Source organism: Anas acuta, chromosome 19, assembly GCF_963932015.1.
Source record: "Anas acuta chromosome 19, bAnaAcu1.1, whole genome shotgun sequence".
Classification (NCBI taxonomy): domain Eukaryota; kingdom Metazoa; phylum Chordata; class Aves; order Anseriformes; family Anatidae; genus Anas; species Anas acuta.
The window spans coordinates 8,022,549-8,035,253 of record NC_088997.1 but is presented as its reverse complement, the minus strand read 5'-3'; the positions used below and the strand labels follow the sequence as shown (position 1 = coordinate 8,035,253).

General features: G+C 36.5%; 1 protein-coding gene across 1 annotated transcript in view; it reads left to right on the top strand.

Moving 5' to 3' along the window:
• Window positions 1-12,705, top strand: part of ZZEF1 (zinc finger ZZ-type and EF-hand domain containing 1) — a 60,046-nt gene that overhangs the window by 37,649 nt on the left and 9,692 nt on the right. Inside the window, 13 exon segments of the mRNA XM_068656377.1 lie at window positions 131-303; window positions 880-1,033; window positions 1,619-1,758; window positions 2,308-2,585; window positions 3,688-3,862; window positions 4,387-4,519; window positions 6,194-6,390; window positions 6,916-7,035; window positions 7,887-8,075; window positions 8,430-8,530; window positions 9,065-9,200; window positions 10,295-10,654; window positions 12,466-12,609. Of these exon segments, the coding sequence (XP_068512478.1) occupies window positions 131-303; window positions 880-1,033; window positions 1,619-1,758; window positions 2,308-2,585; window positions 3,688-3,862; window positions 4,387-4,519; window positions 6,194-6,390; window positions 6,916-7,035; window positions 7,887-8,075; window positions 8,430-8,530; window positions 9,065-9,200; window positions 10,295-10,654; window positions 12,466-12,609 (2,300 nt within the window).

Genomic DNA, 12,705 nt, shown 5'->3' with positions numbered 1-12,705 from the left:
TCAACAATATTAACAAAAAAAAATAGTGTGAGGGGAAGTTTGCAGTTCTCTTTCAATATGTTTCAGTTCTGCTTTTTGGCTATCTTGCCACTCAAAAGCTAAACAGCTTTTGTAACTTTTTTGCTTTCAGGTCTGAAAAATTTAGCTCTCCTCTGCATGTTACCAGAAGGTGAATCCTTCTCAGAGAATGACACTGTTTCAGTCAGTCCTCCCACAGATGGTGCTCCAAAAAACTGTGTTGGTGATAAAGAAGTGAAGGGAAAAGATGAGAAACCAAGTGTAGGCTCTTATATGCACTGCAACGTAAGTACCCATTATACGCAGACCCCTGATACCAATTAGCTGTGTCATCTTCAGAAACTTAAATGTCCTATTGCGGAAATGTAGCCAAAATGATGGATAACAATGATTTTAATTGTAGGTAAAAGTTGGGAGGCAAGGGAAGGGTGATTGGTTGGTTTGTTTTTAATTAAATCCAACTTGTCAAAGACTAAGGCATCACTTTATGTTCTTGTAGGCAACTTTGATTCTCAAAAATTTTGGAGGGAAGGGGCAAAGGACATAATTTCTGAACGGGTAGTGGTTCCCCTAGTTGTTAGCACTGCTTAGGTATGAAAAAAGATCTTCTATGGTTTTGTATGATGTGTAAAGCTATGACAGGATAACTTTATGCATAGATACAAGCAAAATAGAAAAATATATGTTCACTGTATGGGAGCTTGAGACATGTATATGTGAAGAAATTGCTAACCAGTGAAAGGTTTTGGTATTCTAGGAAAGATATTTGTTGAGAGCAGATTTCTTGTTTTCTCTTTTCATGGCTGTTTCTGCAAGTATTAAATTTTGTTTTAATCTTTCAGTATCTTTGTTTTATTTTAGGGGAAAAGAGACACTCAAAATGAAATCCAGTCTCCTGCAGAAGATAAAGTACAAAAACAAGGAAGTGAAAGCAATCATAGCGCTGTCTTAGCAAAGAAAGCTGTTCTGAGACAAGAATCAGACTTGTCTGTGGATGATAATGCTTCTCCAACAGGTAAGAGATTATTTCTCATTTTCCCTATCACAGGAATATCTGTCCGTATGCAAAGAAAACAGCTGTATTTCTTTATTTCTAACCCATTTTTGTGTATTTGCAGATGTCTTTAATGCAAATGAGCTGTTTGCTTTGTAAAAACCTGCCAAGCATAGCTCTTTGAACAACTGCTACCTTGCAATCTGTTTAAAGGATTCTAGAAATCAGAGTAGAATTCCAGCGATGTATATTCATGCTGGGAGATGATACTTCCTGCTGATCTAACACAATACTTGTGTAGTCTTACATACTCAGAATCAGAAGATAGGTGCCTTATTCTATTAAAGACTGGTATTGTTAGAACTAGGATAAGAAAGCAGATCTGTACATAGTGCTGTCCTGTATACACATTTAAATAAATGGTGTAAGAAAATATCTTCACCTGATATGTTATTAACTTTTATAAAGATTTATCATTTTTTTTAATAAAAAATTGGACAAAAATCATCCTTGCACTTTTTTAACCATAAAAAAATAAATATCACTGTCTTCTTATATTTTAATATCATTTTGTCGGATTTTCTTCTTTTGCTTTAATTTAAAAAGCAGATGACTGCACTTCAGAGGATTCAGCCCAGAAGCAAGCAGAGAAGGTTTTAATACCTAGCCAGGAACAAGTTTTTGCTGAATGCTCTCAGAAGAGGATTTTAGGATTGCTGGCTGCTATGTTACCACCTTTCAAATCAGTTAGTTCTTTTTACTTTCTATCCTTGTAGTTTGCTAGGTATTACAAATAACATGAATAAAATTCATAGCAAATAAATTGTTGTGGGAAATGGGCTTTATTTGCTTACGTGTAGCAAAATGCAAATGTCAGAATGTCTTAAACAGTTTTGCATTACTAAGGAATGTAAGCCTTGTTCCTGTGTGGGGAGAGAGGGAAGGGAACTAGAATTTAGAAGCTTACCGTAAGTGTTCAACACCTGCAAACTTTAAAGCATCACCTTAGATTTACACGTCAGGTGTTACTACTAAACACAGTTTATACTGTGCCTTCATTCAGTTTGACAGAACATTTCTCATATGGAAGGTCCTGATGTAACAAAGCTGTGTACAGATGTTTGATTTGCAGTTTTATGACAATGTGTATTTGTATTGAAACCTAGTTTCTCATGTCCTTTTGTCCCATTGGAAGGAGCATTAGAACAGAAGGTTTTGTAAGTGCTATGATTTTGACTAAAAATCTTGTTTTCTTTCCCTGCCTTACTGAGTTGTTTTGTTTTGTTTTTCCATAGGGCTCTACAATGTCCCTGATTAACCTGGAACAGATACTTCCACTGATGTTTCAGGTTGTCATCTCAAATGCTGGCCACCTAAATGAAACTTACCATTTAACACTGGGACTTCTGGGCCAGTTAATCCTGAGACTTATGCCTGCAGAAGTGGATGCTGCAGTGGCTAAAGTCCTTTCAGCCAAACATAATTTGTTTGCTGCGGGAGATGGGTCTACAATGCCAGAAGGCTGGAAGACAACTCATCTTCTCTTCAGTCTTGGAGCTGTGTGTTTAGACAGGTGCTTTTAAATTTAAACCTATTAGTTGCTCTCTGATGACTAGCACTAATTTTCTTTCATGCTTGCCTCATGCATACAGTTGTTTTTTTTTAACAGAAAGTCAGTTAAACCTACATCTTGATCATGGGAAGGGCATAGCATCTGCAGCCCTTGTTGCAGTCAGAATATCTTAATTTCCTTCCAAAAGAAGGCTGTCTGTTGAAGAATGGCTTAACTTCATGTGCTTATGTACATAGCATGTTATGATGAAAGCAAGGTTTTGGAAGTTCTAGGGGAAACAAGATAGTCCTCCTTTTTTATTTTTCATTTTTTATTTTTTATTTTTTTATTTTTTAGATGTTAATTCTCTCATTTTAAATTAGATACTCCTTCTGTGACTTGGGAAAGAGGAGTGTCATGTGGTAGCTGTCACAAATGCTGAGTTCTGGATCTGGCCTTTTTATGTAAGAGTATTAGAGACAGAGATTTTGTATAGTAAAATTGCACTGGAAACAGGAGGGGCAGGGAATATGTTCCATTTTGAAGATCTTGAGAAAGCTCTTAAGCATTCTAAGATTAATATTCTGCCTGTTCAATATGACAGTATTCATTCTTGTTGTAGCTGTGTTTTATGGGGAAGGTTCATAAATGAATATAAAAGCATGTAAAAGGCAAAATATCCAGAGGATCATTTAAGAGAAAGGAGTTTCTCAAAGACTCATTTTAGAGCAAGGAGGCCAATCTCTCTAGAGATTGTAGCCCACAGAGAGAAAGTAGGTAGTCATATGTGTGGGAAATAGACCACTTGCTGTTGTGCAAAGAAAAAAATCTCAAGCTCTAAACTAAAATTAGGACTTCAAGGTGACAGCATTTATTCAAACTTTGACTTGGGACTGTAAACCTTTTAACAAAAATAGAATAGTATTTATGCTGTAATGATGAAAAACAAAAGAGAATGTGTCAGCTGACATGAAAGCCTCAAATATTTGGATAAGCACGCTGGTATTAATGATATGAAAGCTGCAGCTCTGACAGATCAACAGTGGTGTGGTGTCTTGAGGAAAAATAGTTTCAGGTAAGTGTGTAGTCAGCCCTCCTAATACAGACTGCTCTTGCTTTCCAGTCGTGTAGGTCTGGACTGGGCAAGCTCCATGGCAGATATTCTCCGATCTTTGAACTCTTCTGCGCAGTGGCATAATGTGATCGCTGCTTTCACTGACCATTGCATTAAGCAGCTGCCCTTCCAGCTAAAGCACACCAATATCTTCACTTTATTGGTGCTGGTTGGGTTTCCTGAGGTAAGTGGCCTATCGATAGTAAAGGAAACAAAATTGCTTAGAGTGTTTAGGTTTGTTTCTAACACTACAGATCTTATCAATTGGAGATATCCATTATAAACCATTAAAACACGGTGCATGTCAGAGCTCACATCTTTCCACTTGCGCACAATTAATGTTTGTCTAACGAAGAATAACGCAGCTGGTTTTGCTTTGTGTTTCCTTGAGTTCTGCTTTAAACTACATTGAGAAAACCAGCTTAGTACATTTGAGTATCAAAAAGGGCTTTTTGTACAAGTGAAATGAATAATCTCATTCTTGATAGTTGTAACTCTGATATATTTCCTGTGCAGGATTAAGTTATTTGTCGTAGCCATTTCTTTGTAGAAATTAACTGCTGTTTTCCAAAGATCAGCAAATATCTGGCAGCAAGCAGATTGTTCAGCTAAAAAATACAACACCAAGTATAAGCCAACATAAAAGTTGGCAGTATATTTTTAAATAAGTATTCCAAATCATAACTGAATCTTTTGTTGCAATTTCAGGTGCTGTGCATGGGGACTCGTTCTGTGTACATGGATAATGCTAACGAGCCTCATAACGTGATCATCCTGAAACATTTCACTGAGAAAAACAGGGCAGTTGTTGTAGACATCAAAACCCGAAAGAGGAAAACAGGTTCTGTGACATTCTTATCTTATTAAAGGATTACAGAGTATTTCCTTGCACTTTCTTGAATACCCAAAAGCATGTTTGAAATACAACACTTCATGCAGGTCTGCAGAGTTTGACTTCTATTATTGAGTCACCTGGTTTTCTGCTCATAGTTTAAGCCAAATTGTAACACTTCTGCAGTAAAGATTATGGAAATTTCTCTTCTTTTTAAAACTCTGATATTAGTTTTTATTCAGGAGAGGCTTTAGGAAACTGTCAACCATTTTATTAGTTGAGTAATTTCAGAAATAGGCCTTTGATTAAGCAACTATTTCTGTTTTGAGGTTTGCTTGTTACTTTTATCACTTGTAAACATGTGCTTAATGTTTTAAAACAATTGCAAATCTTAAAAATGCACATGCTCCCTTGGTGTAGTTAAGTGCTGCTATATGAAGGCAAGCTACTCAGAACCTGAATGTGTATGGGATAGTCCATTTTGTTGCTCCCAAAATACTCTGAGTTTTTATGAAGTGCCTGTTTCCACTGTCAGCAAGGTGTGCTACCTACTAGCAAATGAAGACTAAAAGCAAACAAAAGCATGCTCATTACGTATTGTTTCCATGTGAAGCAAAGCCACCTTGGCTGTTCTTTTCTGGTGCTGTAAGAATGCCATGAAGATAGGCCCAACTTAATCACATCTTCTATAAAGTGTCAGGAGCTCTGCTTTCCTCCAGTCTGGAAGAATTTTTCAAAACAGTTTGATAACCCTAAAATTTGAGACAAAAAAAGTCAAGAGTTAGGCGACATGAAATAATGTGTACTCCAGGGAAAGTGTCTGGGTGTTCTAGTATAGACCATTCTAGGATGCATCAATGGGCTCTTTTGGCTATTACGGTGTCTAGAGGCTTTTTTAAGATAAAAGAGTAATGACAACCACCAAACAGACAAACTCTAGATGCTGTTTCCTGGGTCATTGTACCAGAAAGAATTTTCTTTCTATGCTTCATCTTGTTAAATGGTTCTGTCGAGCTAAATGTTTAATGTACAGCAAATCAGTTGGATTCATAGGAGCAAGAGTTTTCAACTTTGGCATTCATGACCTAATATTGTGAAGTTAATAAAGCAAAGGTTGTCCAAATTTAACTATTGAAGTTGTTTAAAAGACACTTGGAAAACGCAACAAACTAAGCTGCATTTTGATACTAAGGAAAGATTTGAATGTAAAAGCTTGATTTTTTATTATTTTTTTTAATATATAGTTTTTTTTAATTGACACCTTGAGCAGTAATTATCAGCACATTTTATTTCATCATATCAATTGCAGGTCAGAATTTTCCCCATAGTAATTGTAAAATAGGACACCAGCTGATTTGTATACTGAGCTGTGTGTGTTCGGGTACATGCAGGCAATCAACTGTTGCAAGAAGATATCTATTCTATTTAGATAAAAATATTTTCTTAACTGTTCAATGAATTTGAAATAATTTCTGAACAAGGCCATAATTTTGCCACAGCAAAGCAGAGAGGTGGTTCTTGTTAATATGTTAATATTTCAGTCTTGTTAATACGACTCATTATTAGTATGCACTTCACATGTGGGTTGTGTTTGCATCTCGGCTTACTAATATGGACTGGTAAGAGATGACTTCATAACATTTTAAGATGAACCTAATGAATTCTGTCTTTCCTTTCTTGTAGTGAAAGACTACCAGCTGATTCAGAAATGTGGACAAGAAGGCAGTGATTCCCAGACCCAGCTGAGACAATACCTCCAGCACTTTGTTCTTATATCCACGCACCTTTTGCAAACCAGCATGGACAGCAGTTATGCTGAGGCAGTGGAAGCAACATGGGTTTTGTCACTTGCTTTAAAGGGGCTTTACAGAACACTTAAGGTATCTTTTGCCTGACACGTAGAATTAGCTCAGTGTCAGAAGTTTGTATTCTGCCTTTCTCGACAGCAACTTGCATGTTGATTAAGCCCATTGGGAAACTAACATAAGCTCCTGTATCTTCTGTCTCCATTTATTCCCTGTCTGTAGGGGTTGAAACTACAGCTAAAGATTACACAGCATTTGAGTGTCTAAAGTTGGGTTGTGGGGGCTGATCGTTCATGAAAATTGATGAAGAAATTGCAGGGATAATGCTTCACGGACTGAAACTCACTTGCCCCTTTTCTTATTCCTGATTTATATGAAGAGAGAAGTCTGTAGTGTTTCGGACAGTCAGAGCAAAACAGACATACAGTTAGTACTGTGTGTCATGGTTTATACTATTAAAGTATCTGAAGTGGGGTTCTGTGTTTTTTTTTTACTTGTTTTTTGTTTTTAAGGAAATAAATGAAAATTACTTGTACTATAGATAGGCTGTGTGTTAAGGCCTGGCAAGCATTGTGATAAGTTGTCTGTCTGTATGTGCAGATCCATGGTTTTAAGGAAGTCCAAGCTGCTTTTCTTCAGTCTGGTTTACTCAAGCTTCTTGTGAAGAAATGTAGCAAAGGAACTGGCTTCAGTAAGACCTGGCTTCTCAGAGACTTGGAGGTGAGAAAATAAGCTTTTGACTTCTTGCAAAATGTAGCTTCACAGGGTGACGTGAAATTTTAATGGCATTGCACTTTCCTTTTATGAAGAAAGTGCTAAGAATATTTTTGAAAAAATGTTCATTTCCTGTATCCCTGGGTCTGCCTTTCTCTGTCATAACTGTATAGATAATAGTCTAACTTTAATTAATATCAACTCCATCTTTAATAATCTGATCGTGTTTGAAAGAATTTTGGAAGATGAGGCATTAATCACCTACTCAGTTTCATTTATAAATTTTATTTAGACTATTCTTGAAGATTCCATTCTTCAATTAAAAAAAATAATTAATCTAAAAGAAAAATATTAGTTGTGTTACTCACTGGCATGTGCAAGATATTACTGCTGTGCAATATAGGGACGTCAATACGTATGTGGGCACATTGTTTCTGAATATTTAATTGCAGAAAGATAAAAGTGGTTCAATCATTAGTTGTGCTTTATCATAGGCATGAAGAGTGTGTATGGGCAGCTCTGGCTTATTAGTGATACTTATCTCTCTTCTGTCTTTGTCTACGAATCCCGAAACCTTTGATGTTCTGAAATGGTTAAATATTTTCTCAATTTTTTTATGCTTTTGGCTAATTACTGAAGTTGTCTTTAGTAACCTGGAAGGTGTAACTTATTTGTGAAGTGGGAAATGGTTTAAATTCATGTTCCTTTTCTGTTGTGGTTTGATTTAGGTGTTGTTTCTTTTTAGAATAGTATGTGCTAAACTCTGTCCAAGTCTTACAATGTTCTTAAAATGCTGATTGCTGATACACTAATGATATCTACAGCTGTCACACCATATGCTACCTTTTTCTGTATAGATTTTGTCAATAATGCTGTATTCCTCAAAGAAAGAGATCAGTTCCCTGGCTGAACGTGAGGATACTGAACTGGAAGAAAGGGAACAAGATCAAGATGTGGAGCAATCCGTTGTTGGTTCTGCTGATTTAGAGCAGAACAAACTCGATCCTCTGGAGGGTTTGGATGAAGCCACCAAAATATGTTTCTTGGTACTTATTTTTTCCTCCTTGGAAGTCACAATATATTTGCTAATAGCATAATATATTTGGTAGTTTGTATGGCTGTTTTTCTTCTAGATTTATATTCTGTAGGTCTGTGATTTCAAGAAATAAAAAGGAAGGAAACAGAAAATAAAACTTCGTACTGAGAGCACAATAATGAACGCTGTAAAATCATTATAAAAGTTTTTGCTAAACTACTTTTCATTTCTACTAATTCAGATATTATTAAATTCATTAATTTTTAATGCATATGATAAATAGAAAATAATACCTCGGTCTCCCTTAAAGAAGCACATCTTTCATCTTTGCCTGAAATGTCTTTTTTTTTTTAATCTCTTTCAGATGACACATGATGCACTTAATGCACCTCTACATATTCTTCGAGCCATGTATGAGTTGCAAATGAAAAGAACAGATTCTTTTTTCCTAGAAGTTCAAAAGAGGTGTGTGAAAGACTGGGTCCAATCAAAAACAAGGTTACTGTAAGATAGAGGTTGTAACTTACAATGTGCAAGGTGCTGAATAGAAATCGTTTCAAGGATATGACTTGGTTTGCATGTGTGAAAAGTAAAGAATTGAACTCCTGTTGATTTTTAGTTGTAATTATGGAAACAAGTCACCATCTTCTGAAATATGCTGCATGTTCTTTTCAGTACAATAACTCCCATATGTAGGTCTACTATATCTCTAAGTTATCCTGAGAAAGAATGAACAGACCTTCATGTGACTTCTAGTAATCAAAGCATGCCTTGGAGCCATTGTGTTTTCATAGAGATGAGTGATTTTATGTCATGTAAAACACTCTACTTGTTCAAGCAGGGAAGCTACTTAACATAATGTGACAAAATAGGTTGAGTTTAGTGAATCTTTTTAAAACAGGCAGTGGAAAGACTTTCATTTGTATTTAATGGTGTTAATTTTATTTGCATTAATTTCAAACACATTTATATGTTTTTTTCTTTTGTCTTTTTTTTAAGGTTTGATGGAGATGTAATTACAACAGATGAGAAGATCCGAACACTAGCTCAGAAATGGCAACCCAGCAAGCGTTTGAGGTTGGAGGAGCAGAGTTCAAAAGCAGTAGATACAGATATGATCATCTTACCATGTTTGGTGTGTATGTCTCCACTAAAAGGCACAGTTTATAAATAATTAGTTTCGGCATTTAGTAACTTCAGTTTTGTTTAGAAACTTCAGAGTGCTTTTTTTAACAACTGGAGTAATCTGTTGTTAATGTTTTATGTCAAAATGAATGAGCAGATGCAACAAGAAGCAAGCATTTATTCCTTTTAAATTCTTCTGTAAGGAAGCAAGAGAACTTGATTCTCAGGTCAGGAGAACAAATTATGATTGCATGCTGTGATTTCCTTTCCTTATACAGGAGAGATTGTATCTAATTGCTGTAAGCTTGTGCAGTTACTGTTTTACCATTGCAATGCTATCTCACAGTAACTGCAGCAGAACAAGGAAGTAATGTTTTGCAGAGTAGACACTACACTTGCAACGGTGAGGTTTTATATTCAATAGTGTGGTTATGCAGTTTTTTGCTTTATTTGGGTGCTGGTTCCTGGCCATGTCATATCACCAGCACAATTTTATATCAGTTGCATAGTGAACTGGTTTGAGGACTTCCTGAAGTAGTTTCAAGTAATTAGAAGAAAAAATTTTAGATGTTACAACAGTTCATACAGGAGTTGTCAAATATCCACCCCTGGAAACGCTCCCAGCTTTACTGGACAAAGCCTTGAGGAACTTAATATAATTTTGAATATGGCTCAGCTTCAGGTCTTTTTTGGACCAAATGGTCTCCAAAGATTCCTCTCAACTTGCATCATTCTGTGATTTTATTCTAGGGTCACAAATAGGGTGGGACTACGTTGCTTTACCTCTGTAGTTCAGCTTAAATTAGCATTTCAGGTTAGAATTATAACTGCTGTTCCTGATCACACGTACAATCATGAAAGTATCAGTGTATGGTGAAGTCTCTTGATATAAACATTTTTTTGTTGTTTTTTTTTGAGAAATTTCATCCGTCTAAGTACATGAGAAATTGTACTTTGTGTTCTTTGATCATATAATTTTCTGTATGTAAAATACAGTAATTTGTAAATTCAGCTTGCAGTCTGATGGATGAGTCAGATATCCAAACATAATCAAGGAAGGATATTGTTGAGAGTGTATATTCAAACTTTTTCTTTCTTTTTCAGTCAAAGCCTGTGCTCTGTGATAAAGCAACAGAAGAAACCAATCCAGTTGCCCAGAAACTGATAACTAACACGGAGAGTGATCTTCAGCTTAGTTATGCCAAGCAGCGTCGCACTAAGAGTTCCATACTCTTGCATAAGGAGCTGGACTCCAGAAGCAAAAAGTCTGTGAGGGACTACTTGTATCGTGTAAATGAGGCAACTGCTGTTCTTTATGCCAGGCACGTGCTGGCATCGCTGTTAGCTGAATGGCCGGATGATGTGGCAATAAATGAGGAAATCCTAGATCTTAGTGGCCCAGCCCATATGACATACATACTGGACATGCTTATGCAGCTAGAGGAAAAGCAGTTATGGGAAAAAGTAAGTGGATTTCACTTGTGCATGTGAGCAAGCCCTATGCCTACATTCCACAAGCCTCTGACTAACAAAAATACGTGCAGTTCTTTTTTTCAGCTAAATTGAAACTCCAAAATTTAAATTAGTTCTGAAAAAGCAGTCAGAATCTGTCAGTGTCTTAATGTACTGATTTTTTTTTTAAACAGAAAATGAAAAAAACTAGCTCCTTGGAGACGACTCTTTCAGTTACATGGCGATAAATCTTGTTGAAAAATTGGCAAACTAGGCAGTCCATTTTGAAAGCTGATTTTTGTTGGATCTCAGTGTGTGTATTGTAATACCTGCTACGCCGTTGATGGGCTGAGTGTTACTGTGGTGGAAGTGATCTCAGAATTATAATAGAATATTGTAATGAAAATGTCAGTTGAATGCTTCACAGCAGTCGAAGCAAATCAGGTGCTAGAAATCTTCAAAAAGGGGATTAAAAATAAAACTGAAGGCATCAGTATGTCACTGAACCAATACTATGCTCTCATCTGGACTGCAGCACACAACCTGACTCCCTCATTTTAAGGAAAAGATGCAGTGCAACTAGAAAAGGTCTGCAGAAGAGTGGCAGGGATTATTATAGCCATGGAATAACTTCCATGTGAGAAACCAACTAGTTTTCTTGACCCTGGATCTTTGTCCTGTGGGTACTGAGGGAGGAGAAATAATAAAAAGTCTGTTCCTCCTTCTCTATAGTCTTAAAATCATGAGCAACATAGAAAAAGTAAACATCAAGTCTTATTCACTGGCCCTCCCGGTAAGAAAACAAAGGAGTGTCAGATTAAGGTAGTCAGTGGAAAGTCCAAAACAAACCAAAAGAGCTGGTGTTTGACACAGTATGTCATTAAAGTTGTTACCACAGGGTGTTTATATAGGATCAGAAAATGACAGGATGAACTGATGTAATAAAAATCTGTTAAGGCATATAAAATACAAAGGCGTAGCCTTTGACTTAGGCCATTCTACAAGTTTGTGGAGGCAAAGAATGTATTCATGGAACCATGCTGTGTACTTCCTGTGTTTTTTATATTCGTTTTTCTCAAAAAATCTATTACTGGCTGATTTGGAGGAGAAACTTTTGGCCTGAGCTAATATGGCTAGTTTTATTGGAGGAGATAACAGGTGAGGCAATGCAATGGGTTGCTAGAACGACCTGTAAAGGACCTTGAATAATAGGACTCCTGATAAAGAACTTCTGTGCACTTTTGAAAAATAAGAAACAGTGGAGAGTTAAGGTTGTTCTGAATTATTACTTAATGTGATAGACTGAACGGCATCTATGTGTATTTTTGATGATACAACTCTTGCATCTAGCTCTTTCAGACACTGAAACCATTTGACTAATCCTTCCTTTTTATATGTGTACTTGTACATTTTGAAGACTAAAATATAGGATGCATTCTGTTCAAATTGAAACCTGTAGATATGGAAGGTAAACATGTCTGTTTAGCATGTTAACAAAGTTTTTAAATGATCTTCCTTGTTTACAGCTTCAGTTCACTGTGAATTAACCTTTATTCTAGCATTTATGGAAAGAGACGTAGGTAGTAGCTGTCATGTTTTTATCACTTAAAGGCCGAAAGGTCTGAAACAGAGGACAAAGTAAAATCTTCTGCACCTCTAGGTGCTTGTAGACATGTGAATTTGTCTCATTTCTTGCTGGTACCTGGATTCTCTACTCCGAAACGTTAAACAACTAGAAATGTATCAGTCATCAGTGTGTAAGTTTGCAAATGTTGCTTAGATAGCAAATTGCATTCACACAATGTGCTGCTTCTCCTTCTTAGATTCTGCAGAAAGTGCTGCACGGATGCAGTGGGAGCATGCTGGGAACGATGGCGCTGACAGCTTGCCAGTTCATGGAGGAACCTGGGATGGCAGTCCAGATGCGTGAGTCTAAACATCCTTACAACAACAATACGAATTTTGAGGTAAGTTATAACTATTGCAGTGCAGTGGGCTTACATGACTTGAAGACTGAAAAATATCAAGGTGTTTGAAGCAGAAACATGGCAGTGTTCCACGTG